This window comes from Mus musculus, chromosome 1 (assembly GCF_000001635.26).
Source record: "Mus musculus strain C57BL/6J chromosome 1, GRCm38.p6 C57BL/6J".
NCBI lineage: Eukaryota > Metazoa > Chordata > Mammalia > Rodentia > Muridae > Mus > Mus musculus.
The window spans coordinates 64,679,002-64,692,966 of record NC_000067.6 but is presented as its reverse complement, the minus strand read 5'-3'; the positions used below and the strand labels follow the sequence as shown (position 1 = coordinate 64,692,966).

General features: G+C 42.6%; 1 protein-coding gene and 1 long non-coding RNA gene across 4 annotated transcripts in view; one reads left to right on the top strand and one right to left on the bottom strand.

The window, feature by feature from the left end:
• The window catches only part of Ccnyl1 (cyclin Y-like 1), a 34,606-nt gene extending 32,680 nt beyond the window's left edge, over positions 1 to 1,926 (bottom strand). Inside the window, exon 1 of one of the 3 annotated variants that reach the window (XM_011238499.2) lies at positions 1,567 to 1,926. In XM_011238499.2, coding sequence (XP_011236801.1) covers positions 1,567 to 1,795 — 229 coding nt within the window. In that variant the 5' untranslated portion in view covers positions 1,796 to 1,926. The remainder of the gene's footprint in view (positions 1 to 1,566) is intronic. The other 2 variants (XM_006495953.3, NM_001097644.1) reach the window with 2 other exon arrangements.
• Positions 1,927 to 2,307: 381 nt separating this feature from the next.
• Positions 2,308 to 13,098, top strand: 2810408I11Rik (RIKEN cDNA 2810408I11 gene). Its single transcript, NR_038009.1, has 2 exons — positions 2,308 to 2,503; positions 12,582 to 13,098. It is a non-coding gene; the product is annotated as an RIKEN cDNA 2810408I11 gene (long non-coding RNA).
• The last annotated feature ends 867 nt before the right edge of the window (positions 13,099 to 13,965 follow it).

Genomic DNA, 13,965 nt, shown 5'->3' with positions numbered 1-13,965 from the left:
TTAGAGCAGTTCTATGCAGAAGCAGTTTCAGTCATATCTTAACTTTGCATCCTCATCAACAATACAGTGAGAATGCATACAGGCTTCCTTTGTATCTGGGAGGAACAAATAGGCATACATGATACTGTGCTGTAATCCCTCAAGAATTATAAAAAGGTCCTATTTGGACTCTCACTCAACACTACCCATATACTGTTTGTAAATCCAGAGGCTTAACTTACAACATTGAAACTGGACAGTTTTCATAAACACACACTCCACTGTTTAAAGATACAATTACCTTTACATTCTTTTACAACATTTGACTATTACAAAAAGTTACAAAAGTGTATCGATCATGGGCCTTAAGTTATTCTAAAGGAACTCATTTGTAGTGAAGCCAACAAGCCAATGTAGCTTAAACATCTCATGATACGTTGTCTTATAGATCTGTAGCCTTCATTCAATAACCACACTGCTATCTAGAATTACTTTTTACCCAATTCACAGATTTTCAAAAATTTTATAATTATAAAACACCAAGTATTTCCTCTTCTCCCTCCTACCTACCCAGCCAGCTCACCCTGCAATGGATCAGTTTTCGAGCTTCAACTTTCTTAGCACCAAGTAAGAACCTCCAGGCTGAAGGTGTGCAGGGAAATGGAGCCATAGAAACAAATATTACAGGCACCCGCAGGGGGCTGTCTTCTTAAATCCCAAACCTTTACATTACTAATTTAAAGCTAAATTTAAGCTTTTGGCTCCATTTAAACGCCCAATGAACAATCTCTCCCCACCCTGCTTCCTTTGGAAGAGGTAAAATAAATGAAATTTGTTAAATGGCGATGTATTTACCAAAATGATAATTTTAAAGCAAGCAGAACTACTCCTTGTTAGGGAGGGGAAGCAGTACTTTTCTGAAGCCTGGAAAGAAACTAACATCTTTCACAGAAGTCTCCTCTTTCTGTGTTCCAACTATAACTGAAAGTAATAAAGCAACCTTTATTATTGAGGCTACTTTCAAAATCCTACTTAATACCATACACATTTTGGTGGCAATCTCTACTTGAACGTAAATAAGAAATCTTTAACCATGCTGAATCTAGATTGCTCTAGTATCAGTTACTCAACTCGTTCAGAGCAAGAGGAACATTATGCTCTTACCTTACGTACCATCTGCCTAAGTAAGGACAGAGAGATGGGATGGCTATTCTGAGGTTAGGGGTACCTGGGAGTTTTATTAAGAAAAGGGGCAATTATAGTCTCTTGAAGTCTTAAGTTCCACTGGACGGTACACAGCAGTACAAAGAGGAAGCGGTGCCGGGTACAGGGTCCCGGGTCAGAATGAGAGAATGGGAAGAGTGAAGAACTGGGCGTAGGGGTGGGAGAGAAACTGGCCAGACGTGGCCGAGAAAGAATAAGGGGTGGGAACACGAGCCACAGCCCTCATTCCCGGTGTCCAGGCCTGCGCCAGGAATAATCCCGGCAGGAAGGAACCCGAGGCGGCGGCCGCCTCCCAGCGGGACCCAGGGAGTCGGTGGAGGCCAGAGGTGCGCCACGGCCCGGACGCGCCCGCTGCCTCCTCACCTTCGGGCATCTCTCGGTCACTGATGTGCTGCAGGTGGTGGCCCTCGCCGGCTCCGAAATCCAACTCGGCGGGCTCCACGGCCGCAGCGGGCGCCGGCGCTACCGCCACCGCGTCCCCGGCCGCCGCCTCGTAGACCTCGGACTCGTAGTCGGGCTCTGCCGGCCCCGCGCGCCGGCCCAGCTTGGGGCTGGCATTGGGGGACACGCAACAGGTCAGCGTGTTCCCCATGGGGAGCGTCCGCTCCGCTCGGCCGACGCCTGCGCCTCCGCTCGCCCCGGACTCCGCGCCCGCCCCCTCCCCCAACAATGGCGCGGTCGGCGCCGGCAGCCCCGGGCAGAGCGGGGCTGCGCCCGCCCGCACTCGCCGCCGCGCCCGCTGCGCGCCCGCCCGCCCCGCCGCCCAGCCCGGGGCAGGGCTCCGGCCTCGGCCGCACCCCCGCCGGCTCGCCGCCGCCGCCTCCCCACAGCGGACTAGTCTGCGAGGGCGGCGACCAGCCCGGCTTATTTAAAAGGGGTGGGGACCCGACAAGCGCTGGGAGACGCAGCCACTGCGGGCCGAGAGCGCGGCCGGAGCTCCTCCTCCTTCCGTCGCCGCCTCCGAACTGAAGGCCGCTAGCCGGCTCCTGCCAACCGGAACGCGCTCCGCGGTCACCTGGTGACGGGTAGCCAATCAGACCCGGACTTCCCTCCACGCACCCGCCTACGGCCCAGGCACGTGACTCACAAAGCCCCGCCCCGTCCCTTAAGCTGAGCCGCGCGAATTCTGGTTTCCATTCATCTCGAGCTGCGCCGAGTCCGGCTCCTACTGGGGAGCTGCGGCAGTTTGTTACTCGAGGCCGCCCTTCAAGGCGGGCCCCGAAGGTCCGGCCTGGTGAAGAGTTGGTTTTGTCAGCAGTTTGGTCTCTCCATGTTTGACAGCTTCCCTTTGCTCACCCAAGTAAGTTGCACTGGACTTAGCCGGTTGTATATGGCTAAATGCTCTTCTCCTGTCTTCCCAGTGTTACGTTCTCGCTTGCAACTTGGCCATAGCAACCCCGGGGCTCGCTCCTTACTCTCAATAAAGAGTCGTGACTGTGTCTTGCATGAAACCCGAGGACACGTCACTCTTCAATTTCCTCGTACGTCAAATAAGGACCAAACTCTCGGTTCAGAAAAGCTGGGAGCCAGCAACTCCGGTTTCGCTTGTTTTCTGCCATCACAAGACAGGAGTTTCCAGACTTTGTTTCTTTAACTAGCAATGCAGAGAACAGTTTTCTCCCACAAAATAGAGAACCACACTGTGGGGTGCCCACAGTCCTAAGTGATGGGGATGGTAGAGAGCAATTGACCTTTAGCATGCACCAAGTATTGCCAACCATGCCAACCGAGCTCCCTTAGCGCTAAGTCTAAAGAGCAGTCCAATGTTCGATCTCCCAGATTTTACTGATCGGTGGCAGGGTAGGGGGAGCATGCAGAAACTGAGTAACTTTCTCAAGGTTACATGACAAGGTTACTGCTCGTGTAGGGGCCAGAATAGTCTGGATTCCAGGTTTATCTCCGAGTACCTGTGAAAGGAAGTCACGGTTAGGGAAAATGACAGAGACTGTTGGTGCTTGGTAGTGTTCATTTTAAGGAAGAGCAATCTTTTCACTTGGGGATTTTAAATATCTTCCCTAATTGAATCTTCTCGTTCATTTCTGTTCCTGAAGTCCAGCAGTCCAGGCTCCCAGTAAATTTAGGCAAATGAGAAGCAAAGATTTGGAGAATCTAGCTGTACGAGTTCACACTGCTGCTCTTGGAGTACAAACACAAATATCTGACCCCAAAGTCAATGAGGTCAAGAGTTTAGTTGTTTTCTTTTAATGTATATATTTATTGTATTTGTATGAGTACACTGTGGCTGTCTTCAGACACATCAGAAGAGGCATTGGCTCCCATCACAGATGGTTGTAAGCCATTATGTGGTGGCTGGGAATTGAACTCAGGACCTCTGGAAGAGCAGTCAGTGCTCTTAACCGCTGAGCCATCTCTCCAGACCAAGAGTTTAGATTTTATACTGGAAATAAGTGTTGAACATGAAGTTCAGAAGTCATTGTCATGTGTATTTAAGACTATGTTATTCTGGACAGTAAGAAGGAAGGGAAGAAAGGTCTAGTTAAGGAAGCCTAGTCTTTTCCTAGGAAAGAAAGACAACTCCAACAAAGGGCACTGGTGACTAAGTGGACAAAGAACTTATTTCCTAAGTGAAATAGGAAGTACTTACCTATTGGATATGGAGGGAGAACAGAAGTAGAAGGCAAAAAAAAAAAAAAAAAAAAAAAAAGTCTAAAGTTCTGATTTAGAGGGTAGGCGGGTTTTGATGCCGCTCCCCTAGACAGATAAAAAGAAGAATAAGTTTGGAGAAGAAAGTTTTTGACATTGTTAAGTGTTGTATGAAAATGAATCCTGAGGGGAGAAGAAGGCAGAGGGTATATAACTAAAGAAATTTTCTCTTAAGATGGGAGAAAAAGCAAGATGAAAGTACTTTAATACTAAAAGAGTAAGAGCCCATGAGCACAACACAATTTCAGACTTCGAAGAAAAGGAGGAATTAATAAGTGATGTCCCCAAGAAGGCAGAAATATCTGGGAGAGGTAAGCTTTGGGAAGCAGAAGCAAGCAGGGAGAAAAGACATATGTGACATGGAGACATTGCTGGTAGAGAAGTTTCGGGAAAGTTCACTTCATGACCCCTGTTTTCCTATAAGGTTACAGTTTGGAAAATAACTGGGGGAAATGGAAGTATGAGTAGAAGTTGTTTGTATCTCCCAGAAATTATATTATATTTAATGAAAACCAAATGCCATTTTACTGGCTAGTTTTTTGTCAACTTGACACAAGCTAAAGCCATCTGAGAGGAGGGAGCCTCAGTTGAGAAAATGCCTCCATAAGAAGAAAAACCTAAAAGCCATTTTCTTAGGAATTGATGGGGGAGGACCCAGCCCATTGTGGCTGGTGCCATCTCTGGGCTGGTGGTCCTGGGTTCTATAAGGAAGGAGCCTAAGCAAACCATGAGGAGCAAGGCAGCAATCATTGCATTGAATTTTACATGCTTCCTGTTACTTGAAGTTATGCCTAAGATCAAGTTACAAAATAGTGCCCACATGTAACAGTACCCCTCCATGGCCTGCACCATTTCCTGTCTCCAGGTTTCCGCCCTGTTTGAGTTTCTGTTCTGACTTCCTTTGATGATGAAAAGTGATGCTCGTGTTTTTGGACATGGCGTTCCAGCACAGCAATAGTAACCCTAACTAAGCCACCATTGCTCCTCAATATTGGTAAAGACTCGGCTTCAGGGTCCACCACAGATACCACAATTAGAAGAAGCTGAAGTCCTTATGAGTTGGTACAGTATTTACATATAACCTACCTGTGTACATTCTCTCATGTATTTCACATCACCTGAGTACCTATAATACCTAGTAGATGTCAGTGCCATATATGTGTGTGTGTGTGTGTGTGTATATATATATATATATATATATATATATATATGAGCAATACTGTATTATTTATAGAATAATGACAAGAGAAAATGTGCATGTTTGGTAGAAATGCAAGTTATTTCAATTATTTTTAGTTCACTTTCCATTGAATCCATGAAGGCAGAAACCACAGATAAGAGGATAATGCCTCCTCCCTCAGATGTGACTAAATTGACATATTTGAGCAAAGTCCATGGGGCTCAACTCTAAACAGCTATATCACAGAAGCAGAAGGTGACTCTACTTATTCTTTCCAAGTAGTTAAAAGAAATGGCGCCAACTCTGAGGAAGAGTTAACAGATAAGGAAGCACAATGTATTTGTATAAAGTATGGACCTGCTGCAAACCCTCTAGCCACATATAAGACCACAAAAAGGACCCAAGGGAATATTAGCCTTTTAACAGGAAGAAAAGGTTATTTCAAAAGGCAAGGGAGCAGAGGGGATTAATTTTTAATTTAATTCCATTTAAAGCATTTACTTAAGCACTGATGACAACGAATGAACAATACATCAGAACATGGGAAACCACAATGGAATGAGTGCTTCTTGAGTGAAGCTTCGTTTCTATCACCAATGTATAGTTAAATTCTCAAGACCCAATGACTGCATTCTAAAGTGATAATATTATTCTTAGGCACCAGAAATCATTGCATAGTATTTTAGATGCTTCCTGTTACTTGAAGTTATGCCTAAGATCAAGTAATAAAATAGTGCCCACCTGTAACAACAGACATACACAAATAGATATGCAGGACCTTAAAAATTAAATAATTTAAAACATAAGCAAAAAAACACTGAATCATTGCTATGAAAATAGATTTTAAAACATCTTTCAAGGAATAGTAGCATTAATGTTAAAAAAAAAATTCCCTGTCTTTCTGGGAGAGTGATGTACAAATGAACAGAACAGGAATTCTGTGGTATTAAGTGAGGTTTGGAGTCTGTAAGAGAAACTGAGGTTTTATTTATATGAGTCTAAGGTAAATTCATTGGTTCAGCTTGACTGATTGCCTGTGCAATCAAGAAGACAGTCTCTAGCTCTTGCATCTTGAAGCATGTATATTGTGTATTATATGCATATATATATGCATACATACATATATATAGTAGCCTGAAGAAAGAAAGAAGACAGGAGATTTTTCAGAACATCCATGTAGCATAGCTTGTATATCATTGGTTTAAAGTTGGCATGTCTACACCTAGCTGCAAGGAAGGCTAAAACACCAGGATTGTATGAAGATGATAAATGCAGAGCCAAAAACTAGAACAAGAAAAAGCAACTCATACTCTATACTGCAGCCTTTACAAAACTAACAGAAAATCATTAGCTTAGAGCAAGGATGACCATGACTTCATCGTCTTTGGTAAGCACAGTCAAAAAAACCTAAACGACTTTTGCAGTAGTCTTCTCTTAAGCTAAGAAGACTGAAATAAACAATAAAAGTCAAACAGCCACCACAAACAACAGAACACAAGACAGAGATTGAGGCTTAAACTATAAAATAAAACAGGCTTAAAAGCAAGGCGAATTTTACAGCAGTTAGATATGGTATATTATATGTGCTTAGTTGGTTTCCATTTTGAGGGCCGTAACTAGTTGCAATGACATGGGTAAGAAGTCTCCGCAAAGCTCCTGTAATAAAGGCTTTTTCCTCAGCTGGTGGTACTAGTTAGGGAAGCTCCAGAAACTTTAGGACATGGGTCTATCTGGAAGAAATAAGCTACTTAGGGGATGCCCTTGGGGATATCTCTTGTCCTCGGTGGCTAGGGCTCTCTCTTCCTCTCCCTCCCTCCCCTCTTCCTTTCCCTCATCTTCTTCCCTCTCTTGTTCCTCTTTCCTCTTCTTTCTCCCTCTGTCTGCCCTTCCATTTACTTACTTTTTGACAGGAGGTAAATGGTCTCTGCTACATGCTTCTGTGGCCATGATGCTCTGGCCTCACTATGGGCCCAGAACTAACCCCTGAGCTAAAGTAAATTTCTTCTCCTCTTTAAGGTGATTTGTGTCAAGTATTTTGTTACAGCACTGAAAAGTATGGCATACTACTTAAAGAATAAGACTCTGTAGGTGAGTGATGTGTGTATATATTTCTAAGTAGAGAATCTACAGTTAGCATCATATTCTCAAAGTCTGTAAACAAAAATGTTAAGAAACTATCACACCTGGCACAACGTAGAACAACTTGTTGTCTCTTATTCTTAAATTCAAATAATCATAATGTGTTTTTTCCCAGTATTTTGGGAAATTGATGGTATAGTAGGCACATCTGAATAAACTGTCTCTGCAGTCCTCAACTCTTTCCCCCATCTTCTTTCCTCACATAGTACATGGGATGGGACTGTTAATTTATTTGAAATAGTGCTCTGAAAAACAGTGTCAGGTTGTCATCTTTCAAGACAGATGCCCATTATATAGGTGAGCTCTGGCCCCAAATGCCCTCTATGATAGAAATCCCAATGCCAGGGTCTTTTGTGTGGACAGCTCTAGGAAAGTTTATATTTGAAGAGAAGCTGTTTGCTTTTCTAGGACTCCACTTTCTTCATTCCATATGATCTGTGTGCTTCTGGTTTCATTTTTCCTTTTCTTGTTTGTATTTAAAGATTTATTTATTTTATTTATATGACTACACTGTAGCTGTCTGCTGTCTTTTAGACACCAGAAGAGGGCATCAGATCTCATTACAAATGGTTGTGAGCCACTATGTGGTTGCTGGGAATTGAACTTGGGACCTCTGGAAGAGCAGTCAGTGCTCTTAGCCATAGAGCCATCTTTTCAGCCTGCTGGTTTCATTTTTCTAAATGCTGTAGAAATCTAAAATCTTTTTTCAGCCAATGGCTAGCTCCTCTTCAGATATCTAAATAGGGACAGAGTGTAGTGTTTGGGGACCTAGTTTTCTAAATCAGATCCCAATTCTCTTCCCCGCTCCAGGGGCTTTCCTAAGATGTGAGCTGTGCCTAGAGTGTTTCATGAGAGTGTTCACCCTCTACATTTGACCAGGAAATAAACTTACTTGGAAGTCTGTTTTGGAACAAGGCAGATACAATTGTTGTGCAAGACAGATACTGTTCCAGTTGCTATTCTCCAATCCTGTTAACACCTCCCTCCATTATCTGCTTTGCTGCTCATTTCTCTTATGTGATAACTTAGGACTTTAAAATACGTCAATCCCACCCCTTATATTTTTAATGTGTGTGATACAGGTATTGTATCTGCATGTATGTCTGTGCAGTGCTATGCTCTTGAGAGCTATATCAAGGCATTGGATCCCCTAGGTCTGGGGTTACAGATAACCATGAGTTGCGTCATGCATGCTGGGAACTGAACATAGTTCCTCTGGAAGAGAAGCCTGTTCTCTTAAGTGCTGAGCCATCTCTCTATCCCTATTTTTATTTTGATTTTTTTATTTTATTTATTTTTGTGTGTGTGTACACTGTTGCTGTCTTCAGACACACCAGAAGAGAGCATCAGATCCCATTACACATGGTTGTGAGCCACCATTGTGGTTGCTGGGAATTGAACTCAGGACCTCTGGAAGAATAATCAGTACCATTGCCCACTTAGGCATCTCTCCAGCTCCCTTATTTTTATTTTTTAATTATGTGACGTGTGTATATTTGTGTAGTGTATGTACATACAAGTATTATGAAGGCCAGAAGACAGTGTCAAATCCCTGAACTGGAATTATAGGCGATTGTGAATTGCTTGATATAGGTGCTGAGAGCCAAGCCTGGGTCCTCTACCAAAACAGTATGTGGTCTTAACTGCTGAGCCATCTTTACAGCACCCAAACTTCTCTATGAAGGGGAGTCTTTGGCCAAGTGAAACAAGTTTCTCTTACATTAGAACCATTTCCTTGCAATGGTTTGACAGTTTCCTCCAGCTTCTTCCAGAAGCCTTTTGACAGCAGCCTCTTCACATAAGCTGACATTATAAAGACAATGCTGGAGGGGGAAGAAGAGTTTCATTAAACTTGACAGCATGGAACAGTTTGAAGAGGTCTTTTAGCCAAGTTTATCTTCTTAGAAATAGCTTAGACCTAGGGCAGGATCTTTTTCTTATAATGGCTCTATTGCCCTCTTGTCTAAATAATCTTTATCATTACAGCACGAAGTCTTCACTGAAGTACCTCTAGGAATCATGCTATCACAAGATATTTACACAGTAATATGGATAGATGCAGGGACCAAGGAACTTGTCTTGGAAGACACTTGCTATAAAAAGCATACTTTTTAAGAAAAGAAACCCTCAATTCCAATCTCAACAACTTAGGTTGCCTTTTCCTGAATCTAGGCCCTTGAACTCCTTTGTGGAGTGGACCTGCATATTTTAATTGGCTTTTCAAGAATGAGTGATTGGACTTGACATTTTGGGGTATAGATCCAAATTTAGTAACATGGCATCTATGGTGTGCTTAGGTGGAAAAGGACAGTATTCTCTAACCTGTTTCTTCCAATGTTCTTCCCACACAGATGAAATAGATTACTCCTGTGAAAAAATATCCTGGTTATTCAATAAATACTCCGCGTGGGAGGAGTAGAGAAAGACGGAAACCATAGGAACAATAAAAACTTAAGTATCCAGTATAGTTCTGTCATGTTCTTTGCAGCCAGAATCTGGAATCCAGGATAGCAGCTTTGCTTGGCCATCTGGTCAACCTATACTCATTCTCTGAGATTTATCTGGAGCAGAGTTTCTTCTACAGTACTTCTCTCATTCCCTCAAGACAGGTTCTGTCTCTTGCTTATAATGAGTTATTTTGCAGAGTCAAACTGCAGAGTAATATGCTCTCACATTGTATGATAATTACTTTTATGTCTGACAGCCCTGTTAAACCAAATTCTGAGAACACAAGACTTCTGTTCATCTTACATGTCCTTAATACTAAATATATACCTGGCTTTTTGAGTGAGTATATAAATGAATGAAAAGGCTGAATAGCATGTACCAACATCAGAAGCTGAGAACTATTTAAAGCCATCTATATTTTTCCAGTTCGTTCGTTCTTCCTTTCTTTCTATCTTCCTTCCTTCCGTCCTTCCTTCCTTCCTTCCTTCCTTCCTTCCTTCCTTCCTTCCTTCCTTCCTTCCTTCCTTCCTTCCTTCTTTTGTCTCTGTATAGTCCTGGAAGTCACTCTGTAGACCAGGCTGGCCTCGAACTCAGAAATCCGCCTGCCTCTGCCTCCCAAGTGCTGGGATTATAGGCATGTGCCACCACTGCCCAGCCCAGCACTCTCTTTCATGCCTCTGCTTCTAACTTCTGTTCTTCTATAGCATCTCTCTAAAACACCATCATTTTATAATAATCTTAAAACTTGGGGTCAGGAAGTGAGTCAGGACACACACATCACTGCTTAGGAAACAGAGGAGTCAGCTGGGGTGAACCAGTTTAGCAATGGAAATGGCTAAGATGGATTACCAGCAGTATCAGTTCTGACTGGAGCTGTGATCCCCTATTCTTCTCCATGCCTTAACTCTAAGGCTGGAATGCCCATGATGGTTTCTTCATTGCATGCCAGGTACCTGGTTTGCAAATCTTGCAAACCATCTGAGCCTGACTAGACACATCATGGTTTTCTCAAGTGCAACCAGATTTCTTTTCTTTTCTTTTCTTTTCTTTTCTTTTCTTTTCTTTTCTTTTCTTTTCTTTTCTCTTCTCTTCTCTTCTCTTCTCTTCTCTTCTCTTCTCTTCTCTTCTCTTCTCTTCTCTTCTCTTCTCTTCTCTTTCTTTTTTTTTTCCAAGACAGGGTTTCTCTGTATAGTCCTGGCTGTCCTGAAACTCACTCTGTAGACCTCGAACTCAGAAATCCGCCTGCCTCTACCTCCCAAGTGTTGAGATTAAAGGTGTGCGCCACCATGCCCAGCTGCAGCCAGATTTCTTACAGAACACAAATGTATAACACTAATATGTTTCACGTTCTCAATAGGAACAGCAGTCTACAAATCCAGAAGGAGAGCTACGGTCAGCATTATTCTTTTATGGGGGGAAAATCCTCAAGGCCACTTCTTGGGCTGGCTCAACAGTCTTGTCTGTTGTCAGCAGTTCAACAGGTCTTGTCTTTTCACTGCTTACAATGGATCAGCTACAGATACTGGAGCCAGACCTAAGTCTAGTATCTAGAGAAGCTTTGCCCCTGCGGCCGTTAGGGTTTTATCTGTGTGTGTGTTTATCTGTGAGAGAGGGTCTTAGTGTGTAACCAAACTCATGATTCTTACTGCTTAGCTTCCCCAGTGCTGTCATTACATGAACATGCGACAGAGCCTAGCAGCCTTGGGGTTTTTAGCAGGTGGAAAGAACAGGCTCCATTTTATAATGTCTCCTTTAACAGTGAATAAAACTGAAAACAGTAATAGAGTTTTTTAAAAAAAAAAAAAAAAAAAAAAAGCCTTGAGACTTACACACTGAGAACCTTACATTTTTCTGGTAGTTGTTTGCATAGAACAATCTACGATCTATGGTTTGAGCAAATGAGGATTCCTACAGAGAAAGAGACCATTACAGAAGACAGTGTCCTAAAAGAGATTACTATTGCTGCTTTTAACTAGCAACTGCCACGTGGACATACACTGTGTCGTGCTTTATATGAGTGCAAACTAAAACCCATGATGGTCACCTGCAGTAGTGATAGGTTAGGCAAACCTCCCCTGGGCCAGAGTATCTTAAACCCACCACATACAAAAAATAGAATGTGGGTTCCATTCACTGTTGTGTCTTTGCAACGGTGTATGCAAGGTCTCTGTGGCCTTCTCCAGAAGCTTGGGAAGAGCCTGCAACACCCTTCCACTCTGCTAGTGCTCCTTTGAGTTAGAAGTCATGCTTTGCTGGCATTTTGTTTCTATAAAAGAAGTGGAGAAACCTCTCCCTCAGTGATGTGAGCACCATGATGAGTTAGCATTGGAATTGGGTATCTTACATGGAAAAAGGAATAAACATGGTTAGGAAAATACATATTCTAACTAGTTTCATAACGGGCTTGACCAAAGCTAAACAGAAAGTAAGCAATGCTAGTTCTGAGACTCAATATCAATCGATGATAATTAAGTGATTTATGATTTGGGTGACAGGCCCTTATCTTCATCTTCTGGGCTGGAAGAATGCTTTTGGAACTATTAATTCAACCTGAAGCAACAGATATGTCAGCAATAATCACCTTATTAAAGTTTTTGTTAACTTGTTCATTATAGTTTCTCACATTTTTATTTTTAAAAATGATTTAGACAAAATGAATAGACATCAATGTGAGAGAAAGATTGTGGAAAACAGGGAGGGTCAACAGGAGAGGTAGGTAGGTGGGAGGTGAGAGTGATCTGGTATGCAAAGTATCTATACATGTGACATTGTAAGATAAATAAGTAAATAAAGTTGACTTAAACTGCCCTCCTGGCTACTAAGTTTTTAAGGAACTGCTTAAGGTGAGTTAAACTGCCATCCTGGCTACTAAGTTTTTAAGGAACTGCTTAAGTTCAGTGGCTCTGGCAACTGTTTCCAAACCATTCATTTCCTTCCCTCCTTCCAGGCATCTGCTAGAACTATGTGAGAGTCTGGACATTTTCTGGCCTTCTTGTAAAAGAAGATAAAGGGATGTGTTTCTGAGTGTCATCCTGATCTTTCCAAAGTGTTGCAGTGTGGTCCAGAGAGCAGAGCCAGCCTTTTTGCTGTGGATCCCATCACCATCCATTGCTGAAGAAGAAGCAGGGCTCAGGACAAGCATGTCAAACACACCTGACACTACAAATCTACACTTTGCAACTGGCTCTCATCACATGCTGTCTTCTCACCCTTCTCCACTGAAAAATAAAAGGAAAATGTATGATGGCCAAGTAAAAAATGACAGGAAATCTTCTAGTCAAGCTTAATAGTATTTGCTATGTTTAGCTTACAGAACTGAAAAATACCTATTAGTGTAAAGACATTAAGAAATGCACAGAAAGATGAAAATAAAACGAAACCCCATCCCAAGAGATCCCCTGCTTTTAGCATTTTATGGCATACTTCTCTAAACTTTAATAAAATGTTTCAGTGATTTAAAAGTGAAACAGTGCTACCTATGTGGTTTCTCTGTCTTACTTTCTTAGCAATATAATCATTTTCCTTTGGGATGTGTGTGTGTTTGTGTGTGTGTGTAATGACTTCACAGTGTGCATTCATTCATCCATGAATATCCATCAACAGCCCACAAGTCTCCAGGCAATAAGCGCAGAACTGTGAGATATGTCAGTTAGCAAAATAGAGTATTTGGCCTCCTGGGGTTGATATTTAAGTAGAGAGAAACCTTAAAAAATAATAAATAAGCAAATGTCAATTAATAGGGCGCTGTTTCATGAGGAACACTGGAGAGTCTTCTGTATTAAGCTTTGTGGCTACATTATATCTCTTGCTGTCTAAATGTATGTGTTTAAGTCCTGACCCCTGGGACCTCAGAAAAGACTATATTTGGGATAAAGTCTTGTTTTGGATTTTATGGGTTTTGGAGGGGAGAAGTTGTTATTTTGAGACAGAGTTTCTCTGTGTAGGTCCTGGTTAGCCAGAACTCGCCATCCTCCTGTCTCAGTACTGACAAGCAGCCTGCCCAGCTTGGAAATAAGGTCTTTATGGATGTAATGGTTAAAATAAGATCAGTGGGTCAGACCCTCATCCAGTAAAGGAGTGTCTCTGTAAGAAGAGGAAGTTTGGGTACTAACACATATCAAGAAGCCCATGTGAAGACATAAATATGCCTTCTAGAAGCCAAGGATAAGGACTCAGGGCTGACCTTTCCTTCACAGCCCTCAACAGAATCCAGTCCTACTCACACCTAGGTCTTGAACCTGCAGCCTCCAACTTGTTCAAGACCCTGAGTTTGTTGTCCTATTGGCAGCACACACAGACCACCAGGCGTGTGTAACTGAAGAGGCTGCAGC